The sequence below is a fragment of the Heterocephalus glaber genome, unplaced genomic scaffold, assembly GCF_053883595.1.
Source record: "Heterocephalus glaber isolate CG9 unplaced genomic scaffold, H.glaber_assembly_v1.0 deba00001463, whole genome shotgun sequence".
Classification (NCBI taxonomy): domain Eukaryota; kingdom Metazoa; phylum Chordata; class Mammalia; order Rodentia; family Bathyergidae; genus Heterocephalus; species Heterocephalus glaber.
This window is the reverse complement of record NW_028258310.1, coordinates 18,826,540-18,846,723: the sequence shown is the minus strand read 5'-3', so window position 1 is coordinate 18,846,723 and position 20,184 is coordinate 18,826,540. Positions and strand designations below refer to the sequence as shown.

At 38.0% G+C, this 20,184-nt stretch overlaps 1 protein-coding gene across 2 annotated transcripts in view; it reads right to left on the bottom strand.

The window, feature by feature from the left end:
* Positions 1-20,184, bottom strand: part of Diaph1 (diaphanous related formin 1) — a 106,522-nt gene that overhangs the window by 63,360 nt on the left and 22,978 nt on the right. The window contains exons 2-11 of one of the 2 annotated variants that reach the window (XM_004854288.4): positions 10,013-10,039; positions 8,826-8,981; positions 7,146-7,247; positions 6,675-6,805; positions 6,398-6,484; positions 4,800-4,863; positions 3,689-3,828; positions 1,455-1,563; positions 893-1,003; positions 604-722 (exon numbers count right to left, since the gene is read on the bottom strand). In XM_004854288.4, coding sequence (XP_004854345.1) covers positions 604-722; positions 893-1,003; positions 1,455-1,563; positions 3,689-3,828; positions 4,800-4,863; positions 6,398-6,484; positions 6,675-6,805; positions 7,146-7,247; positions 8,826-8,981; positions 10,013-10,039 — 1,046 coding nt within the window. The remainder of the gene's footprint in view (positions 1-603; positions 723-892; positions 1,004-1,454; positions 1,564-3,688; positions 3,829-4,799; positions 4,864-6,397; positions 6,485-6,674; positions 6,806-7,145; positions 7,248-8,825; positions 8,982-10,012; positions 10,040-20,184) is intronic. The other variant, XM_004854287.4, reaches the window with a different exon arrangement.

Genomic DNA, 20,184 nt, shown 5'->3' with positions numbered 1-20,184 from the left:
CTAAGGAAAAGTAGTAAGATGCCACCTCCATTCCAATGGTTGTCTCTCCATAAACATCACAAGAAACTTTTAAGTTTCTTTAGCCAAGGGTGAGACAGGATTCCTAGTACTTGGCTTGAAGATAAGCAGTACACTAAAACTAAAACTACAGGGCTGGGGATTTAGCTCAGTGGTTCCACCACCTGCCTCACAAGCAGACAGACCCAAGTTCGATCCCCGGTACCAAAAAAAAAACAAAAAACTAAAACTATAACTGCCTCAAAGTCACTTTCGGGAAATATTAATAGGTAACCATATTAGTACCTCAGTCAGTCCAGTCTTCTCTAAAACCAAGCTGTACATTGCTGTAAGCTAAGCTATGATGTCCCAGGAAGTTTATATCGATTTTTGATGGCTACTTGGATCATATTTATCAACTTCCTTGGTCAATGCTGATGAATAAAGCCAAAAGCAATAAAAAGACACCTGCTTTATTAACCAGGAAGACACATAAGCCTGATGCTCTGTTCTGAGTCATTATCTCCCACACCATTCCATACAGGGGACTGTAACTGAGTGCAATGAATGCCTCATCTGTCTTACACCCAGTCAGAAAAAGGATATTCCATCTCCATACGAATGTCATCCAGCCGTCCCTTTAGATCATAGGAATCTTCTTCTGCTTGTTCATCAAACACAGTTAGCTGCACTTTCATATCATCATTTTCAATCTCTCGAAGGTCCTGTCAATGACCAAAGTAAAAGTTACAGAACCCAAAGGTGTCTTACGTGGCTAGAAACCCAAACCTTTCTACATGGTTTTTATACTGCAAATCAGTTATCCCTAGGATGATTAGGGCTATAAGAACTGGAAGGAATGGGCCAGACTTTCTAATGAAGTGTTATTGCTTACCTGCAACACCTGGTGCAGCCCCAAGCGCATCAGTTCACTTCTGATGTGAACTCGGAAGTCAAGTTCTTCAGCTGGAGTGATGAGAGCATTGATCAGCTGTAGACATCCCACCTAAAAAAAGAAAATCAGCAGCTGTGTCAACACTAACTCCTACAGATGAAGATTCCATTCTCTTTACATAATTCTGGGGCTCCCAAATGAAACTAAAAGGTAACAGTACAAAAACTATAGGAATGATTTTTCTACTACAACAGTGACCTGGTTTGAACACAGGTCTGGAGAGCTCAGAAGTGTAAATGATTCCAAGGATCTGACAGAAAATGATATTGTACAACACTGGTTTTCCTAACATGCAGATAGATATGCCTTTTTCCATTTCATGAGGAAAACAGTTCATTCTTTCCCTTCTTAAAGAAAAATATAGTCATTTTTCCATTCAGAACAAATTCTCAATATAAAATAAACAATTGGGAAGCACTATACATGTTCCATTAAAAGGTCAGAAGAACTTAGGTCTATCTTGAATTCTATTTTTGGGTTGAGTTTTGAGGTGCACACATGCCTTGACTGCAATGGAGGTCCCACTTTTTAATCCATCCAACAGAGGCTGAAAACGTTCCACTTCATCCATCTCGGCCCTTTCTGTCATTGCCTCCAAAACTCGTTCATTCCTGCCCAAGGAAAAGGAAAGGGAGGGTACTGCCCAGGTCCTCTGGCAGACATATACAATAGGTGGGTTATAGGGGGGGACAAACCAGTTAGGAAAACAGTAAAAAAAAAATTTTTTTTTTTTTTTGGTTTTTCGAGACAGGGTCTCGCTATGTAGCCCAGGATGGCCTCAAACTTACAGTGATACTTCTGCCTCAGCCTTCTAAGTGCAAGTGCTGCGATTGCAGGCATATGCCACCATGCCTGGCTAGGAAACAGTATATTAACAATGCTTCAGAGTTCTCAAATTATTTCCCACCACCCCCTAGAACAGGAGCCAGGATCTGTGAAAAACTACAGACCATCTCTTCAGAAAAATGTATTTCCTAAAAGCCATTTCTAGACTCCTAACTACAGATACTAAATTAAAGACCCCTGTGCTATGAAATAATAAACTGGTTCAACTTTTTGAGAGGTATTTAATAATATACTGATTTCTAATGCACATAATATTTGGCTTACTTCTAGAAATCTATCTAAAAATGTATAAAGGTGAAAGTAGATACATACAGAGATATTTGTTACATCGTTTGTGATAGTAAAAATTCTTATTACCTAGAGCAAATGCCAGTATCTGCTAAAGTCTACATAGAAATCTAGCAATGGTGAAACTGTTAAATGAATTATGGATCTATCATACATACAAAATTCTAGGAGCTGGGGATTTAGCTCAGTCGTGCCACCGCCTGCCTCTCAAGCTCAAGATCCTAAGTTTAATCCCTGGTACAAAAAAAAAACCTGCCTCAAAATTCTAAATAGCCACTAAAGATAATGAGGTCAATCTCTAAGGACAGAAAAAAAGATGTCCAAAATCTACTGTTAGATGAAAAGAATGAAACAAGTTGAAAAAAATGAATGGTATGGCCAGGCAAGGTGGTACACACCTGGAATCTCAGCATTCAGGAGGCTGGGGGAGGATGACTGCAAGCTCAAGGACAGCCTGGGATACATAGTAAGTTCAAGGCCAGCCTAAACTACATAGTGATACCCTGTCTCAAAAAAAAGGAATGAATGGTGTGATTTAGCTTTTGTTAGACTAGACCCCTCCACAAAAATAAAAATCTATCTTACATGTGCAGTTAGTTTTATAGGCAAAAGCCATCATTAGTTATCTCTAACATATCATCTTTTATGGTACTACACGATGTCTTAGAATCAAGGGAACACAGTGTTTGTACTTAGAAAAACATCTACTGAGACTGTATCAGGCCAATAATAGTGGTCATCTCTGTGCAAGAGGATCTGGCAAAAGCAGTTAAATTTGTTTTTTTTTTTTTTGGTACTGGGGATCGAACTCCGGTCCTTGTGCTTTTGAGGCAAGTGTCAGAACCACTGAGCTAAATCCTCAGCCCTAAAAGCAATTAAATTTTATCATATATATTTTTATATTGTTTGAATTTTAATGATGTTGTGTTACTTCTGAATTAAAAAACAAAACAGTAAAAAAAAATTCTTGTCCTAGACAAAAGAAAGATCAATGGAGATGTAACAAATATCCTGCTATACCCATGATGATTAGTGGTACACTTTCATCACCTAGGAATTTTTCTTAAATACAGGCTATCTCTCACCCAAAATGCTTGATACCTTATTTCAGATTGCACTTCTTTTTTTAAATTTTGGAATATTTGCATATAATGAGTTATCTTGAGGATAAGATGCAAACCTAAACACAATTCAATTCTGTTTCAGATACACTTTATACATATAGGCTAAAGGTCATTTCTTTTTTTTTTTTCCAGTACGGGAAATAGAACTCAGGACCTTGTGATTGCCAGGCAGGCTCGGTGCCACTGAGCTACATTCCTGCCCCTAGGCTAAAGGCAATTCATATATTTTAAATAATTTTGTCCAGAAAGCAAAGTTTCACAGTATGGAGTTTTCTACTTGGGGTATCATGATGGTGCTGAAAACGTTTCAGTTTGGAGCATTTTGAACTTTTGGATTAGGGATGCTAACCTGTATTAAGATTCTCGGTGGTCTTGCCTAATATTTAAGGATCAGGAGGATACCTAAGCAACTCAATCTTCTAGACTAAGACAAGATGGTAGAAATGAGAATAGAGAAGAGAAATAACTAGTCACATACATGTCCTCTGGCTGTGGTAGGATACAGAGAGCAGAAAGCAGCTTAGCTGCATCAATCATCATGCTGGGAACTCCAGGATCCATGGCTCTGACCAGCAATAGGATTCCTTCTTCGGCCTCCAACATGGTCTTGATTCCAAACTGTTAGGAGAACAAAGAAGGGAGGTTTAAAGACATCACCACCTAATCAGAGACAAGTTTATGGGTTTTTATAGGCTGAATGGTACACTTCTCAAATTCACGTTATAGCTTAACCTGCAGGACCCTGGAATGTGAACTTATTTGGAAATAAAGTCATTGAAGGTGTGATTAGTTAAATTACAGTGAATTCACATTGGCATGCCAGTGAGGTTCCAGAAACTAGGAGAGAGGCATGAAACATATTCTCCCCCATAGCCTTCAGAACCAACTCTGCTAACACCTACTCGGACTTCTCCACTTCAACTTCTACTCTGCAGAACTGAGAAAGAATAAATTTCTGGTGTTTCAGACACCCAGTTTGTGATACTCTAGTAAACTAACACAGAGGTAGAATACTTTTCCCAATATGGATAAACAAAAATGAACATAGCAAAACAATTTTCTAGGAGACAAAATAAAATTCCATATCCTCCAAGAATAAAAATCTATGACTTTTATATTTCTTTTTAATATTCTCCCCAATCCAATGGAATAAGTTAATTATAAAAAACAATGAAGGTAAATTTGTACTCAGAAGCATACAATTATGGGCTCCCCGAGTTTAATAAACAGACCAAAAAAAAAAAAAGATGAAAAGATTCTAAAGGAGGAACAGTCTAGAAGGAGAAAATAAGGAGTGAATATAGTTAGCCTCCCCAAAACAGTAAATACAGGGCAGGAAATTTAAAAATTAGCAAAAGCATGTAAAGAAAAAGGAAAAAAATTGAGCCTACTATGGGAAACAGAAATCAGAACTGGGGAAAAAGGTCTGTGGAACCGCCTACGCACGGCAATGAAGAACAATTACAGTATTAAAAAACAAAGCTAAATGTCTTGAACTCTTATTTATATTTCCTTTTTGGAGTCTTCCAACAGAAGATAAAGAAAGGGAGTCCAGACAGGGACCAAAATGAGAATGGAAAAAATCTCACCTTGTTGTTCATAAAAGCTTTCAAGCAGCGAATAATCTCATGCTGGTTCCGGCTATCATAGCTTCTGCAAGTAAAAGACATAATTGGTAAAGTTCCCTTTATTCTACACCCCTTTCCCAGTTGACTTTTCAATCTTGCAAAAAAGGATCTTAGGAAGACCACCAACAAGCAGCTGAGTAAAGTCTAACACATAGCACTTGACTTAGAAACACTGACAAAAAAAAGAAGGCTGGCAAGGGATCCCCACTATCAAAGACCTTTGACTAATTCTCCTGTAATCCAATAATTTAGTATTACATTAAAACCTGTTATTTAACTCCCTCTAGGCTCCTAAATGCTAAATTCTACAAGAACAACATCTATTACTATTTGCTTTTAAGTCTAAGAAGGTACACGAAGGAGGTCCAGGCTCTGTAATGTTCTTGTCTCAGAAAGATTCTAGGAGGTAGAGGAAGTCACCTTGGTTCAGCCTATCTTCAAGATAACCTAAGTACGAGGTATTCTCAGAATTATTTCAACTCTGAAGGCTGCAGGAGAAATAGCCCCAAACTAAGTATATTCTAAGACTTTCAAATGCAATTTGACCCAGACTAGATCATCGGGCAGCTCTGTGTGAAATCAGATCTGATTTCCAGACTGAAACAGAACCCTGGAAGACTAATAATCTCATGTGGTATACATCCCATGTTATCCAATATGAAATTTAAGCTCTTCCTCCCTTTCCTATGTCTATAATTGTTGGGAGCAATGCTACATAATTCTAGGGAAAAATCATTTGGTTAGCCTAGTTCTCTTGCCTACAGCCCAGCTACAGAATAACTCCAGTTTGGCCTCCGGTCACAACTGAGACTTCAGTGATCCAGTGATGCTGTGATTCTCCAGGACAAGAAACATCCTGGGAGAACAAACATCTGCTCAGTTCCTCATTGTTCTTGGACTGATTAACATCTTGTTTGCCGGAGATGTACTGAACTCTCTGCAAGCCTTCCGTTACACCTTGTTTATCCCAATGTGAACTGTTGAACTCTCTGCAAGTCATCTGTTACATTTGTTTCTCCCGATGTACTGAATAAAAGGTGCGGTAAGCTGGGGGCTTTTGTCTTTGCTGCCCAGAGCAGCACTGATCAGACCCAAAGCTCAGCTTCTTCTCGGTCTCATTTTTCTACCTTTCCTGTAATTCGCCGTGTGCTGCCGTGGCTCGCAGGAGACCAGGACTAACTGCAGAGGTTCTGGTAACGTCCCCTTCCCCTGTCCCCTACATATAATCATCATTCACTCTCTGGTCACCCTATATAAACCCCATTCTCAGCTAACAGTCAACTCCCCTAGTTTGTAACTTTACATTTAACTGGGTTGTTTTGTTTGGTTTTGATTTTTTGGAGATGGGGGTCTCCAAGCTGGCTTTGAACTCATTATGTATCCCAGACTGCCCTCAAACTCACAGCATCTTCTTGACTCAGCCTCCTCCTGAGTCCTGGGATTGCAGATGTGAGTCACCATGCCTGACTACATTTAACTGTTAGCATTTCCTTTACTGCAAAGAGCCAAGCCCCCTACAACCCTCCACCTAGAAGATGCAAAGACATGGAATTTCTCACCCAGGAGTCTCTTCTTTTTCATCATGAAGTCGTTTGAGGATGTCTAATAAAGAAGCCAGGCCTTCGGCACCAAATGTTTGTACCCAACTATAAGGAAGAGAGAAACAATGTAATATCAAATCAATAATTATTATTTGTTTATGTATATAGTTTATCAAGTCAACTCTTTATTCCCAACTCGGTTCATTCTCATACTTCCCTGGCTCTTTTGATCTTCAATCACGACTGAACTCCAACACTGGATTCCTACTCATGTTACCTTCTTAGGAGTTCTTACCTGACAGGGTTGTTGTTGAGAGAGACACGAAGGGACTCCAAGCAGCTGAGCAGAGGCATATCCCGCAAGCCTGACCTCAACTCCTGAATGTACATCATGGCAGACCTAGAACTCTCCTTTTGGCTCATGCCCTACAGAGGAAACATGTAGAGATTAGTAAACATTAGGCCCAGCCACAAACTGGGGACTAACAGTTTAAATAATATCAGGGCAGACATCCACCATAAAGACCATCAAACCATGAGACTCAGACGTGCTCATCCCATTCCCCATATGTCATAAAAGTTTAAGTCATGTAAAAAGTATGTAAGAATGGTAACTCAAATATTAGAACAGAAAATTAGTAGGCTAATATAATGGAATAAAACAGAATTGATGTAGCCATAACACATTATATAAAACTTTCAAAATAAACAGGTCCAAGATAGGTGCATAGTCTCCCACGTCAAGGGTACCTGCCCCAGGACTCACAGCCTTGGAGGTGTGTAAGTACTGGGACACCATCTCCCTCTTGATAACAATGTCCTTCTCCCTCAAAGGTTGTTGTTTCTCCTCATTCAGGTTCATATCCAGCTAGCAGATGGGGGGGGGGGGGCGGGAGGAGAGAGAACAAAATTACCTTGAATTCCTTAAATTTTTAGTGTTTTTACAGAATACTTAGAGATAAGTTGAGCACAGTAAGTAATTACTGAATAGATGTTTTATTGATTCCTAAAGATTTAAGCTATGATAGCTGACCAAAATTCCTCAGGGATAAGTGACTAACATTTTAGTTTAAATCCCTATAGAGGCTGTGTGAGTGGGCGTGTGCATGTGTGCATGTGTACTCAGGGCCCAATGCAAGCTAAGTATGCACTCTACCACTGAGCTATTTCTTTTTTTTTTGGTACTGGGAATCAAACTCGGGACCTTGCGCTTGCAAGGCAGGTGGTGGAACCACTGAGCTAAATCCCTGGCCCTCACTGAGCTATTTCATTAGCCTACTACAGACATTTTTATACATATATACTCTTAAGAAAAACTGACTCAATATAAATGAACAATTTCTTCAGTATTAAAGAAAGAAAAACACATAATTTTTTTGTTTGTTTTGTGATACTGGGGATTGAACCCAGGGAATGCTGAGTTATATCCCTGGCTCTTTTTACTGTGAGACAGGGTCTGCTAAGTTGCCCAGGCTGGCCTTGAACTTGTGATCCTACTGCCTTAGTCTCCCAGGTAGGTGGAATTATAGGCATCTGCCACCATACCCAGCTCATACAATATTTTTTTGCATTGAAGATAGATCTTAAACATCTCTTCAGACTGAAGGACTGGATAACTGGTATCATCCAAACACCAGTAAAATCTATACCAACTCTAGGGCCTAATAAACACATTTTGGTTATCACAATGTATTCTCCTCACTCTGTTTTACACTGAGGGCAGCAAAGTCAGTCACATAGCTGTATACTTCATAATTCAACTGACTTAAGACACAATCTTTTTTTTTTTTTTGGTACCGGGGATCAAACTTGGGACCTTGCGCTTGCGAGGCAGGTGGTGGAACCACTGAGCCAAATCCCTGGCTCTTAAGACACAATCTTTAACAGTCTTCTAGTATTTCAACATCAGCATTCTCTTCTAGATTCACTACTAAGTAGAGGACCCTGGGCAAATGATGCCTTTCTATTGCTCAGTTTCTTTTTTTTTTTTGGTACCAGGAATTGAACTCAGGTCCTTGCACTTGCGCAGCAGGAGGCAAAACCACTGAGCTAATTCCCCAGCCCTGTTTCTTTTTTATATGTATAGAATTCACTGTAAATGCTTCATCACTTTACCTACGCTGGCTTAATCCAAAGGTGATCTCAGGCTACCTACCATTAGTCCCACACTCCTACCATGTCTTTGTGGCTAAAGTATTGCTGTACAAAAGAACATTAACAAGGTGATCAGTGATCAGATGTTTGCAAGCTTCATAGATTTCAAGCCTGAAGACTGGTACTTACATAGTCCCTTATTAAGTGGGATCAAAAGTTTCACATTAAGCCTAGAATTCCTTCTAATAAAGGGCTAGTTAAGGGGAACTGTTCATTAAAACAAAAAGGCCTTGGCACCATGCCTATAAATGGATTTTCAGGAAGAAACCACATTTTGGGGAGGGAAACTTACCAGCATCTGTTCAAAGAGAACTAGAACTTGCTCATCTGAAATATCTTGCAATGACTGTGCCATAGGATCATCCCCATATGATGCAGAAGAATTTCTATGAGCAGAATTGGGCTTTTCTTTCTCCTTCTTAATTCTCATGCTGGTAAATCTCTCCAGCTGTGAAAGAAAAAAGTATTAGCAATGACCCATTTTTATTTACACAACAAACTACATATCAAATAACCAACCCTTTAATCTCTTATGCATGCATAGTTTCTTTGGTTCAAGAGCAGTTCAAGACTCTTCTGATATGAAAGAAGAAATCAGTCTTCCACACATCTAATTTAGCACTCTGACTCCATACTTTCATATACATCTTTTTTAAAGATAAGAGGATTGAAGCACTAAGATTTCAACCTCTATAAAAAAGATAGCTTTGTTCTTGATTTCCCCTCCCATTTCTAAGCTGTCTAGCAGCATAGAATTGCAAGTATCTTATGTACAAAGCTATCCCAATAAAATGCCCGTAGATTCCTTATAATAGGTACCTAATAATAAATGTGGCCAGGCCCTGAAAGGGTCTCTCCCTTCCACAGGTAAGTATGATCACAGATTTTAAGATGTATGTCACATAGCATAAATAAGCAAATGCCTTAAAACTAGGAACCATTCTTCCTTTTTGTACCCTCGACGGCATTTGGGTTAGGAAGGGAACAAAAGTTTAACACATGTTCTTCAAAGTCTCCTTTGAGTAACATCTATCTATAGTCAGCAAAGAATATGATGTACTTCAGAAGTACACATTCTCTCTCTCTACCAATTAAATGGTAAGGAACTATTCCTCAAATTTCAAGTATAGATGCTCAAATTAAAATGAGACACCTAAAAGCTATAGTTTACCAGCCCACCCGTTTGAAAATAACATTAACAATCCGGAAGTATTGTGGGGCTTCAAGTGATATGAATGCCATTCAGACTCTAAGTCAGTTTGGAGTTTAAAAGACTGTTTCTAACTTTGCAAGTTAATGAATGTGCCAGGGAAATGCATGCAATGGATTAACCACAAAGAGTTAGGAAAAGGCCTTGCTCTCAGACAAGATCCCCTATAAGCATTACAAATTAAAGAAAGTTAAAACAATAGAAACTGGTTAATGTTACAGTATAGGCAATGAGCTAAAACATGCACATGCCAAACAAAATTTCCTTACCTCATCTGCCATGAGCCGCTTCAAAGTCTAGGAAACACGAAAAGGAGGGAGAAGAAAGATCAATGAAATGCTAAGAACTTCCCAAACCCAGATGGGTTGCGGGGGAAAAAAGGAAAAGAAAATAAATGAAATGACCAAGCTATTTTCTACAAGCTGAAAGATTTCTGCCTAAATACTGTTTAGCACATTCCCTCCGGAAAGGGAGAGGACGAGATAGAAGGACACTAGCCTAACACTCAAGAGAAAAAAAAAAAAAAAAAGCGAGGAACTAAACCCACTCTAAATTCAATGACCACAAAACTTTTGAAATGTGCACAATTTCATTAAATAAATAAGGAAATGAAAACTAAAATCACAGTGAGATATAAATTTGCACTCTCAAATTTGGCAAAATCTATCATGTCTCTGGGTGTAGAGCAACAGGGGTTCTTGAAAACTGCTCTGGCCACTTAGAAGAACAAAATGGCATTATCTAGTAAAGTGAAATGTGCATATATACTAAACTCAACACATCAGTTTCTACGTATCTGCAATGCTAAATGTGCACATGTGTAGCAGGATATGTGGAATGAGTGTTCATAGTCATGCTATAACATAAAAAACAGAACAATCCAAACAGCCATCAATGTAAAATGGACAAATAAATTAGTATATTGATATAATGGAAAATAATTATGGAAAGAAAGTAAATTTATAACTATTCATAAACAGTAATACTGATTATTGTTCCACATTCATTGAGGTTAAAAACACGTTAAGCTTGTACTTTATGATTTAGGGTGTAAAACTGTAAAGGGAATGATTACTACAAATGTACAGTGCTTACTTGGGATGAATGGAAGAACTGTGAAGGGAGAGGGGACAATGGAGCTTCTGAGGTGCTCACAATGTTCTGATTCTTGACAAGGATGGTGATTATATGGGCATTCAGTTTATAATTACTGTGTTTTATATTATCTTTTTTTTTTGGTATTGGGGATCAAACTTGGGACCTTGCACTTGCAAGGCAGGTGCCAGAACCACTGAGCTAAATCCCCAGCCCTTATCTTTTTTTAATATAAATTACATTAAGTCTCAATGAGCAGGTCCAGGAAGTGGGATTTTTTTTTCTTCCCCCTACTTAATTTTAAATCATCTTTTTTCTTCATGTTCATGGCAAAGTTTAGTAAATGCCTGCTAACTAACCTTTCTCAACTAATGAAAAACCAGTTCTGCCACTTCCATGAAGCCATTTTTCTAGCCTTTTTATGAACAGGAAAAAAACTGCGTCATTACACTCATATTCCCCACATCACAATTCAGTTAAATCCAATGTCAACTATGAATCTTTACTTTGTCTTCCGTCATCCTGAAAAGATCAAACTTCTGTTAGAGTTAGCCTTGAAATCACAGTGTGTACTGAGGAAGGCTAACTCCAACAGACCCTACAGGAAAGTTCCTCAACTGGATAGGTACCTTTCTTTGTTTCCACAGTAATAGATAACCTGCTGGTCTCAGAACAGTAACACTGAATTATACTGGCCTTTTGATTGTCTGCCTCATCCACTCACTTCAAGATTAAGTTCTCCGAGGGCAGAGCCTGAGACAGTCATTCTTATTGCCTATGAACAGATACAACAATCTGAGGCAGCTTTCCTAAAATGCTAATCCCCAAATGTAAATTCCCAGGGAAGCTCTCAAAGTCTTCTCCACCTCTTCATTGTTTCAGTGAAGAAACTGACACCCAGACAGGTGAGGTAAATCATCAGTTACATGAACAGAAGCTGAGTTGGGTATGGAACTCGAGTCTCCACATTTGAAAGCCCAAAAATCTGCATCCCCCAAATTCTTCTGCACTGCTCCTATTTCATGCTACTAACTCTGGATTCTAGATAAGAATAAAGACACATTTTCATAAGAAGGAAGATACCAGTTTTCCTTGCATTCATGGGCTATCATTAGAGATATATCTGATCCTTTAAAAAAAATTATCCATATGTTAGTGCTCAATTTGGAATAAGGATTGCCAGTGATCCATGCAGAATAACACCTGCATTTTCTGAACTAGTCCAACAGAGGGCACCAACAACCAACAGTGAATCAAAGTACTGGCAAAAACTTGTTTCAGAACCTAATAAAACACCCAAACAGAGCCAGGGATTTAGGTCAGTGGTTCCGCTGCCTGCCTCGCAAGCACAAGGTCCCCAATTCGATCCCCGGTACCCCCCCAAAAAAGATAAAAAACCCACCCAAACAGCAAGCTTAATTACTGAAATGGAAACCTGTTGCTACAGTATATTTAGGGCATACAGTTTACTTATTTAATACTGTGTACATTTTGCTTACAGATTCTATACGTTGAGTATACAAATGGCTTTCTGTTCAATTTTTTAAAAATTGTATTATTAGTTTTATGGATTCTGAGATACGAAACAAGAAGTTTCTAGATCATGAGCAGTAAAACAACTAAAAATAGTGGTTTCCAGGAAGATGGAAGGTACTGAAGTATTTATGCTTTATGCATCAGACATCCAAACTCTTTTTATAGTCTCTAATCATCTTACCTACCTTCAAATGCTTCCACTCTTACAATTCTTGTTTGCCTTTCTCTTCTGTCTCCAAACCAAACCCATCTTACCACAGCTCACTTCCTGTCCCTCCTATGGAGTCTTCCACTAAATACTACCATTAAAACCCTTTACAACAAATATTGACACTAAATTAAATTTTTTAACACATCAAAATCTGGTTCATGAATACAGATTAAATTTACAGAAAAGGGTTATTTTTTTAAGAAAGGAATAATGGATAGAAAGAGCCTACAAGGTCAGGACGAACAAAAAAAGAGGAACTCCAATTAAAATTTGAAGCTGAGGCAATAGAAGGACTAGTTATTTAACCCAAAGATACAGAAAAAAATCTTAAATAGCAAAGTACAGTAACCAGCCCAAATTATTACACTGATGGACCTGTTTAGGCTCAGGAATTAAGTGATGTCAAATATCTATGGAAATGAGGGGCAGAGGAAGGGGAAGCTATAAGAATAGGAGAAAGCTGTTGAAGAAGTAGACATACCTCAAAACTCCACCATACCATTAGAAATGACCCTGTCTTCCTCCAGCAGAAGTCTGAAAGTTTATTCTCAGAAAAAGTTAAAACAGAGGGTATCTGGATTGGATGATTCCAGGCATAGTTGTGGGCAAAGGATCGTACAAGAAAAAGATGAGTAAGTAAACCTATCCCTATTATATTACTGAGATATCCAGTACTTTTCTCCACCAGTGTCTCAGACTCCAGAAAACTGACCTTTAGTCTTGTGACAGAAGGCTGGGAGAATCTTCTCTAGAGAATCAAAATATGACCCAATGCTACATAGTCTAAGATTATTCTAGCTCAGCTGTCCAATATGGTAGCCACTGGGCATATGTAACTACTGAGCACTTTTAATGTGATTAGTGCAAGTAAGGTAGAGATGTAATTTTATCTTTTTAAGTTTAAACACTAGTATTTTATCATTACCATTAAGTTTAAGTATGCAAGAACACACCTTAAGTATATGAATCTACTTTTTTATTTATTTATTTTTTTTGGTACCGGAGATCGAAATCAGGACCTTGCGCTTTCGAGGCAGGCGGCAGAACCACTGAGCTAAATCTCCGGCCCAAATCTACTTTTTTATTTGTAAATTTTATGGAATCTAAATATAGATCAAGTATTATGAAAATTTAGCATCTGGACTGAGAATAGAGAACTTGTCCAACTTCACAAATATTTACCAAAAAAAAAACCCAAAACCCTACAGCTAGGTTTGGTTCTCAAACCAAACCATTACTGTCCCAGTCTATGCTATCACAAGGATGTCCACTCTCACCATTCCTTTTTCATTTTCCTAGCTAATGGACTAAGAAAAGAAAATAGAAGATATATGGACTGAGAACAAATACAATTATTTTTGCTTGCAAATGACATGATTGTCCGTTTTTGTGGGTTTTTTTGTACCAGGGATTGAACTCGGGTCCTTGTGCTTGCGCAGCAAGCAGCGAAACCACTGAGCTAAATCCTCGGCATGACATGATTTTCTATACAGAAAATATGAAAGCGCCAGGGATTTAGCTCAGTGGTTCTGCTGCCTGCCCTGAGAGCGCAAGGTCCCAAGTTTGATCCCCAGTACCAAAAAAAAGGAAATATGAAAGAATGAACAAAAAAACTAGAATAAGCAATTATACAAAGGATGCAGGACATAAAGATAATATACAAAAGTCAATGAATCACTTTCTTACATATCAGCAATGGGCAAATGGAATATGAAATTAAAAACACAACTACCAACAAAACAAAACAAAATCAATGTTATGGTTTGAATCTAAAATGTCCCCCAAAAGGCTTGTTATTAAAAGCGTGGTCCCCAATGCAACAATATTGAGGGGTGGGGCTTTTGGGAAGTGATTAGATGATGAGGGTCCTAACTTTATCAATGGTTTAAACCACTGATGAATTCATAGCTAAATAGGCTTTTAGGAGGTAGAGTCTAATTCAGTGATGGTGAACCTTTCAGAGCTTTCAATGATAACATTTGGCTGTGGCACACGTGCCATAAGTTCACCACCACTGGCCTAGCTAAAGGGAGTAGGTCAAGAGGCATGATTTTGAGGACCATTTCTTGTCCTGAGTCCCTTTCTCTCTGGCTCTTTCCTTCTCTGCTTCCTGGCTGGCATGAAGTTAGCAGTTTTCCTCTATCGTGCCCTTCCGAAATGATTCTGCCTCACCAGGGACCCAGAAGCAATGGAGCCAAGTGACCAGGGACTAACCCAGGCATCTCTGAAATCATGAGCCAAAATAAACCTTTTCTTCTTTAAGCTGTTTACGTCAGGTACTTTGTCACAGTGACAAAAAGCTAACACAGCCATTAATGCTGTATCCCCAAAATGAAATACTTGGGTATAAATCTAACAAAATATGTACAAAATAAAACTATAAAACCAAATGAACTAGCTAAATGGAGAGATATTTCATATTCATTGACAGGAGGTCTCAATATGTCAAGATGTTAGTTTTTCCCAGATTAAATATAATTTACAGATTAAATACAATCTCAAAATCCCAGAAAGATATTTCATGGGTATCAATAAACTGATTTAAAGTTTATATGGAGAGGCAAAAGACCTAGAATATAGTCAACACAATATTGAAGGAGAGGAACAAACTCGGAGCACTGGCACTACATGACTCTAAAATACACTATAGGGCTGGGGATATAGCTTAGTGATAGAGTGCCTGGCTAGCATGTTCAAGTTCCTGGGTTCAATTCCTGTAACAACAAATGACTGGGTTCAATCCCCCAACAAAAAATGGCTACTACACACTTACCAAAAATAGTTACAATGTAAAAACAATCTTACTTAATATTAACTATACAGCTACAATAATCAAGACAATGTGATACTGGCAAAAGAACAAAAAGATTGGGCCGGGGATTTAGCTCAGTGGTTTCGCCACCTGCTGTGCAAGCGCAAGGACCCAAGTTCGATCACCAATACCAAAAGAAAGAACAAAAAGATTAATGGAACAGAACAAAAAGCCCAGAAATAGACCCACATATAGTTAACTGATCTTTGACAAAGAGGCAAAAGGCAACACAATGGATCCAAGACAGTTTTTACAACAAGTGGTGCTAGAAAACTATACACTCATATTTGAAAAAAATGAATCTACACACAGGCTTTACATCCTTCATAAAAATTAACTCAAATTTTTGGACCACAGACCTATAAGATGACCTTGGGTATAGCAATGGATTTTCTAACACAAACCCAAAAACAGGATCCATGAAAGAAATCAAGAAACTGGACTTCATTTAAAAAAAAAAAAACCTGCAATGTTCCCTGATGCATAAGACAGCTGTTAAATGTTGCCATGCCATTGTGCACTTCACCATTTCCATTTCACAGACCAACTTCATAGTAATTAAAAATAATGACCAATGATCTTTCAAATGCATACCAATTAACATAGTATCTATTAAAGTATAAGAATTTGTGCAATGGCTTCTAAGCAAAAGATGAATTACTAGGCTTTATCATCTATAAAAAGTTTTTGGGTCTTTATTGTCTTAAGAACTGAATGGATTGCTTTAGAACTATAATATAAGGTGCAGGGGCCGGGGGTTTAGATCAGTGGTTCTGCCGCCTGCCTCTCAAGCCCAAGGACCGGAGTTTGATTCCCGGTACAAAAAAAAAAAACAAAACTATACTATAAGGTACAAATGACTTCTATTTTTTCAAATGAGAAATAATCACCATTTATTGATTTCTCTTACTGACCCATTCTCCACAGTGGTGACTAAGACAAAAATATAAATTAAGATTCATAGACTTTTATTTGTATTACACATAAACAGGCAAACATATGCTTGACCCTGCTGAATCAGTGTTATAGTTTAGTTGAAAACATTTATTAGTTATATTAAAGGCTGTTTTTATTGAAAGAAAGACTTAGAAAACTAGTGATATCAGAGTATGTTCAGTTCCCAAAATTATTTTCAATGATGAATCACTTAGTGTGTAAGACTTATGCATTCTTTTTCATTTTTCCTCTTTGTGGTACTGAGGATTGAACTTACAGCTTTCCCACTGAGTTACATCCTCAGTCCTTTTTATTTTTTTATTTTGAGACAGGGTCTCACTAAGCCACTAAGTGTTGCCCAGACTGGGCTCAAACTTACTATCCTCCTGGCTCACTCTCCCAAAGTGGTGGGATAACAGGAATGTGCTACCACACCCAGATATACATTCTTTATGTAATTATGAATCAGTGTCAAATTTATGGGAAGACAAGTCTTTTAATATTTTATTAACATACCAGGCATAATCCCAGAGTTTAGGAGGCTGATGCAGGAGGATCGTCATGAGTTCCAGACCAGCCTAGGTCACGTCACGTAAGTTCTAGGCCAGCCTGAACTACATAGCAAGATCCTGTCTCAAAAAACAAAACAATGGTCCAGGGATTTAGCTCAGTGGTTTTGCCGCCTGCTGCGCAAGCTCAAGGACCTGAGTTCGATCCCCAGTACCAAAAAAAGAAACAAAAACATTTATTGACATGGGATATTTGGTTTTTTAGTCTTTAGAACTTATGTTACATAAGAATTTTAAATATTTTGTCTGTAATTATGACATTACTGTTATATAACTTTATGTGACAAAATCTTAAAAATCTTCCTGTGAAAGTACTGATATATCGGGACAGTTATTTTACATTATATACGTAGAGGAAAATAAGAGTTAATGACCATAATTAAAAACTATAAAGACTACTAAGATTCCAGAAATCTTTGTTTTATTTCAATTTTATTTATTTTATTTTATTTTTTTTTGGTATGGGGATCGAACTCGGGTCCTTGCGCTTGCACAGTAGGCGGCGAAACCACTGAGCTAAATCCCCGGCCCTTAATTCAATTAAAATGATAATTATTATTGGGCCAGGGATTTAGCTCAGTAGTTCTGCCGCCTGCCTCAAAAGCACAAGGTCCTAAGTTCGATCCCCGGTACCAAAAAAAAAACCCCAATAATAATTATTATGGACTTCTAAAACTAATATCCTACTTAATAACATATATTTACATTAAAGTTAAAACTCTTAAGCAAAGACAATATCTAATGACATAACTATTCTGGAGTCTAGAACTTTGTTGGTGTCCAACCCCCATTTAAAAAATTTAGAGGGACAGAGGGATGGAGCAAAAGAAAAAAATTTTTTTTTTAATTTAATTGCTCACTTACTCTAAAAGCTTTCTTCAAAACAGCTGTTATTAAGTTGGTTTTCACTAAAGCTACTGGGACATCTGCATCTGTGGAGGGAAAAATTTAAAACTACTGCTTTGTGAAAGACAATTGCAAGACAATGAGAAAACAAACCATTAGACTGGGAAGAAATATTCTCAAAGACACATCTGACAAAGGACTATTATCCAAAATACACAAAAAAACCCTCTTAAAATTCAACAATAAAACAACCCAATTTAGGGCCAGGGATTTAGCTCAGTGGTTCCGCCGCCTGCCTCACAAGCACAAAGTCCCGAGTTCAATCCCTGGTACAAAAAAAAAAAACAACCCAATTTAAAAAATGGAACCAAGCCTACTGCGCAAGCGCAAGGACCCAAGTTTGATCCCCGGGACCAAAAAAAAGGAACCAAAAAAAGGGGGACAACTACCTTAACAGACACCAAAAAAGGATACAGGTGACAAAAATACGTATATGAAATGATGTTTCATATCATGTCATTAAGGAAATACAATCTAAAACAATGTGATACCATTACAAACCTATCACAAGGGCCAAACCCCAGAACATTGATGACACCAAATGCTGGCAAAGATGTTAAACAAGAATTCTCACTCATTGCTGATGGGAATGCAAAATGGTAGAGCCGCTGAGGAGGAGAGTTTGGTAGGTTCTTATAAAACTAAGCATACTCAGGACCATGGATTTAGCTCAGTGGTTTCGCTGCCTGCCTCGCAAGCACAAGGTCCCAAGTTCAATCCCCACTACCAAAGAAAAGAAAAAAAAGATACTGATAGGACAGGGCTGGGGATTTAGCTCAGTGATTCTGCCACCTGCCTCGAAAGCAGAAGGTCCCAAGTTCGATCCCCGGCACCAAAAAAAAAAACTAAGGATACTCTTACTATCCCATCCATCATTCAAAGTTGTAGTGTTAGTTTATCCACAAGAATTGAAAACATGTCTATACAAAAACATGCACACAAATATTTATAGAAGTTTTATATATTCATAACTGCCAAAACTTAGGAGTAGCCAATACATTTTCTTAGTAGGCAAATGGATAAACTATGGTACATAAAAAGACAATAGAGTTCCAGCACAGTGGCACACGCCTATAATTCCAGCACTAGGGAGGCTGAGGCAGGATTGTCACCAGTTTGAGGCCAGCCTGGGCTACATGGTGAGTTCAAGGTCAGCCTGAACTACATAGCAAGACCCTGTCTCCAAAAAAAAGGGCCAGGGATTCAGCTCAGTGGTTTTGCGCCTGCTGCACAAGCGCAAGGACCAGAGTTCAATCCCCAATACCAAAAAAAAAAAAAAAAGACAATGGAATATTATTACAGTGCTAAAAAGAAATGGGCTATCGAGCCATGAAAAGACATGGAGGAATCTTAAGTGCTTATTACTAAATGAAAAGAAGCCAGTCTGAAAAAAATTACAAACTTATGATCCCAACTATATGACATTCTGGAAGAGGTAAAACTATGGAGACAATACAAAGATCAGTGGTTGCAGAGGGCAATTGAAAAGGGATGAACAGGCAGAGTACAAAGAACTTTTGGGGCAATGAAAATACTCTGCATAATACTATAATGATGGATATATCTGTACAAATCCGTAGAATGGTCAGTATCAAGAGTGAATCCTAGTGTACACTATGGACTTTGGATGACTGCGATACCTCCATGTAGGTTCATCAATTGTAACAAATGTACCATTCTAGTGGTAGATGTTGATGGGGTGGGGAGCTATGCCTGTATGGGGCAGAGGCCATACGAGTTAGATGGTGCTGTCCTACAATACAGTACACAGCTAACCAATCCTACCTATCCAACCAGAGTTTTCAATCTCCTGTTTAGTCCCTCATTCTCCATAAGCAAATAAGTCAAGATTATCAGATGTCCAAAGACAGCTCCTAATATGAGTTAGAAAAAAAGTAATTTACTATATAAAAACTATACAAGGAAAATAAATATTTTTTTAAAATCATCAATATGTATAAGCAAAACACTCAAGAGGAAAAATAATCTTTAGAATTTGAAAATATGAAAACAAATTACAACTTAAAGGACTACTGAGAATTGAGGAGATTCCCCTAAAAAGTACAGCAAAGAGATGAAAAAATAAGAGAAAGAAAAACTGAGAGACCAGTTTGGGAAGGCCAGAATCCAAATAAATAGCAGAAAATAGAACACAGAGGAACAAGTTTTCAAGGAAATAAACTAAATTTCCCAGTGCTAAAGAACAAGGACAAAAACAGGTTACACAAAGCCCTATCAGTAAAATTTCATAACACTGGGAATTCAAAGAAAATCCTTTGAAAATCCTAAAATTCCACAGAAGAATGAAAACAAGTCATATACAAAGGAATCAGAGCAGCTCTGGATTTCTTAACAGGAGTATCAATGGCTGGATGA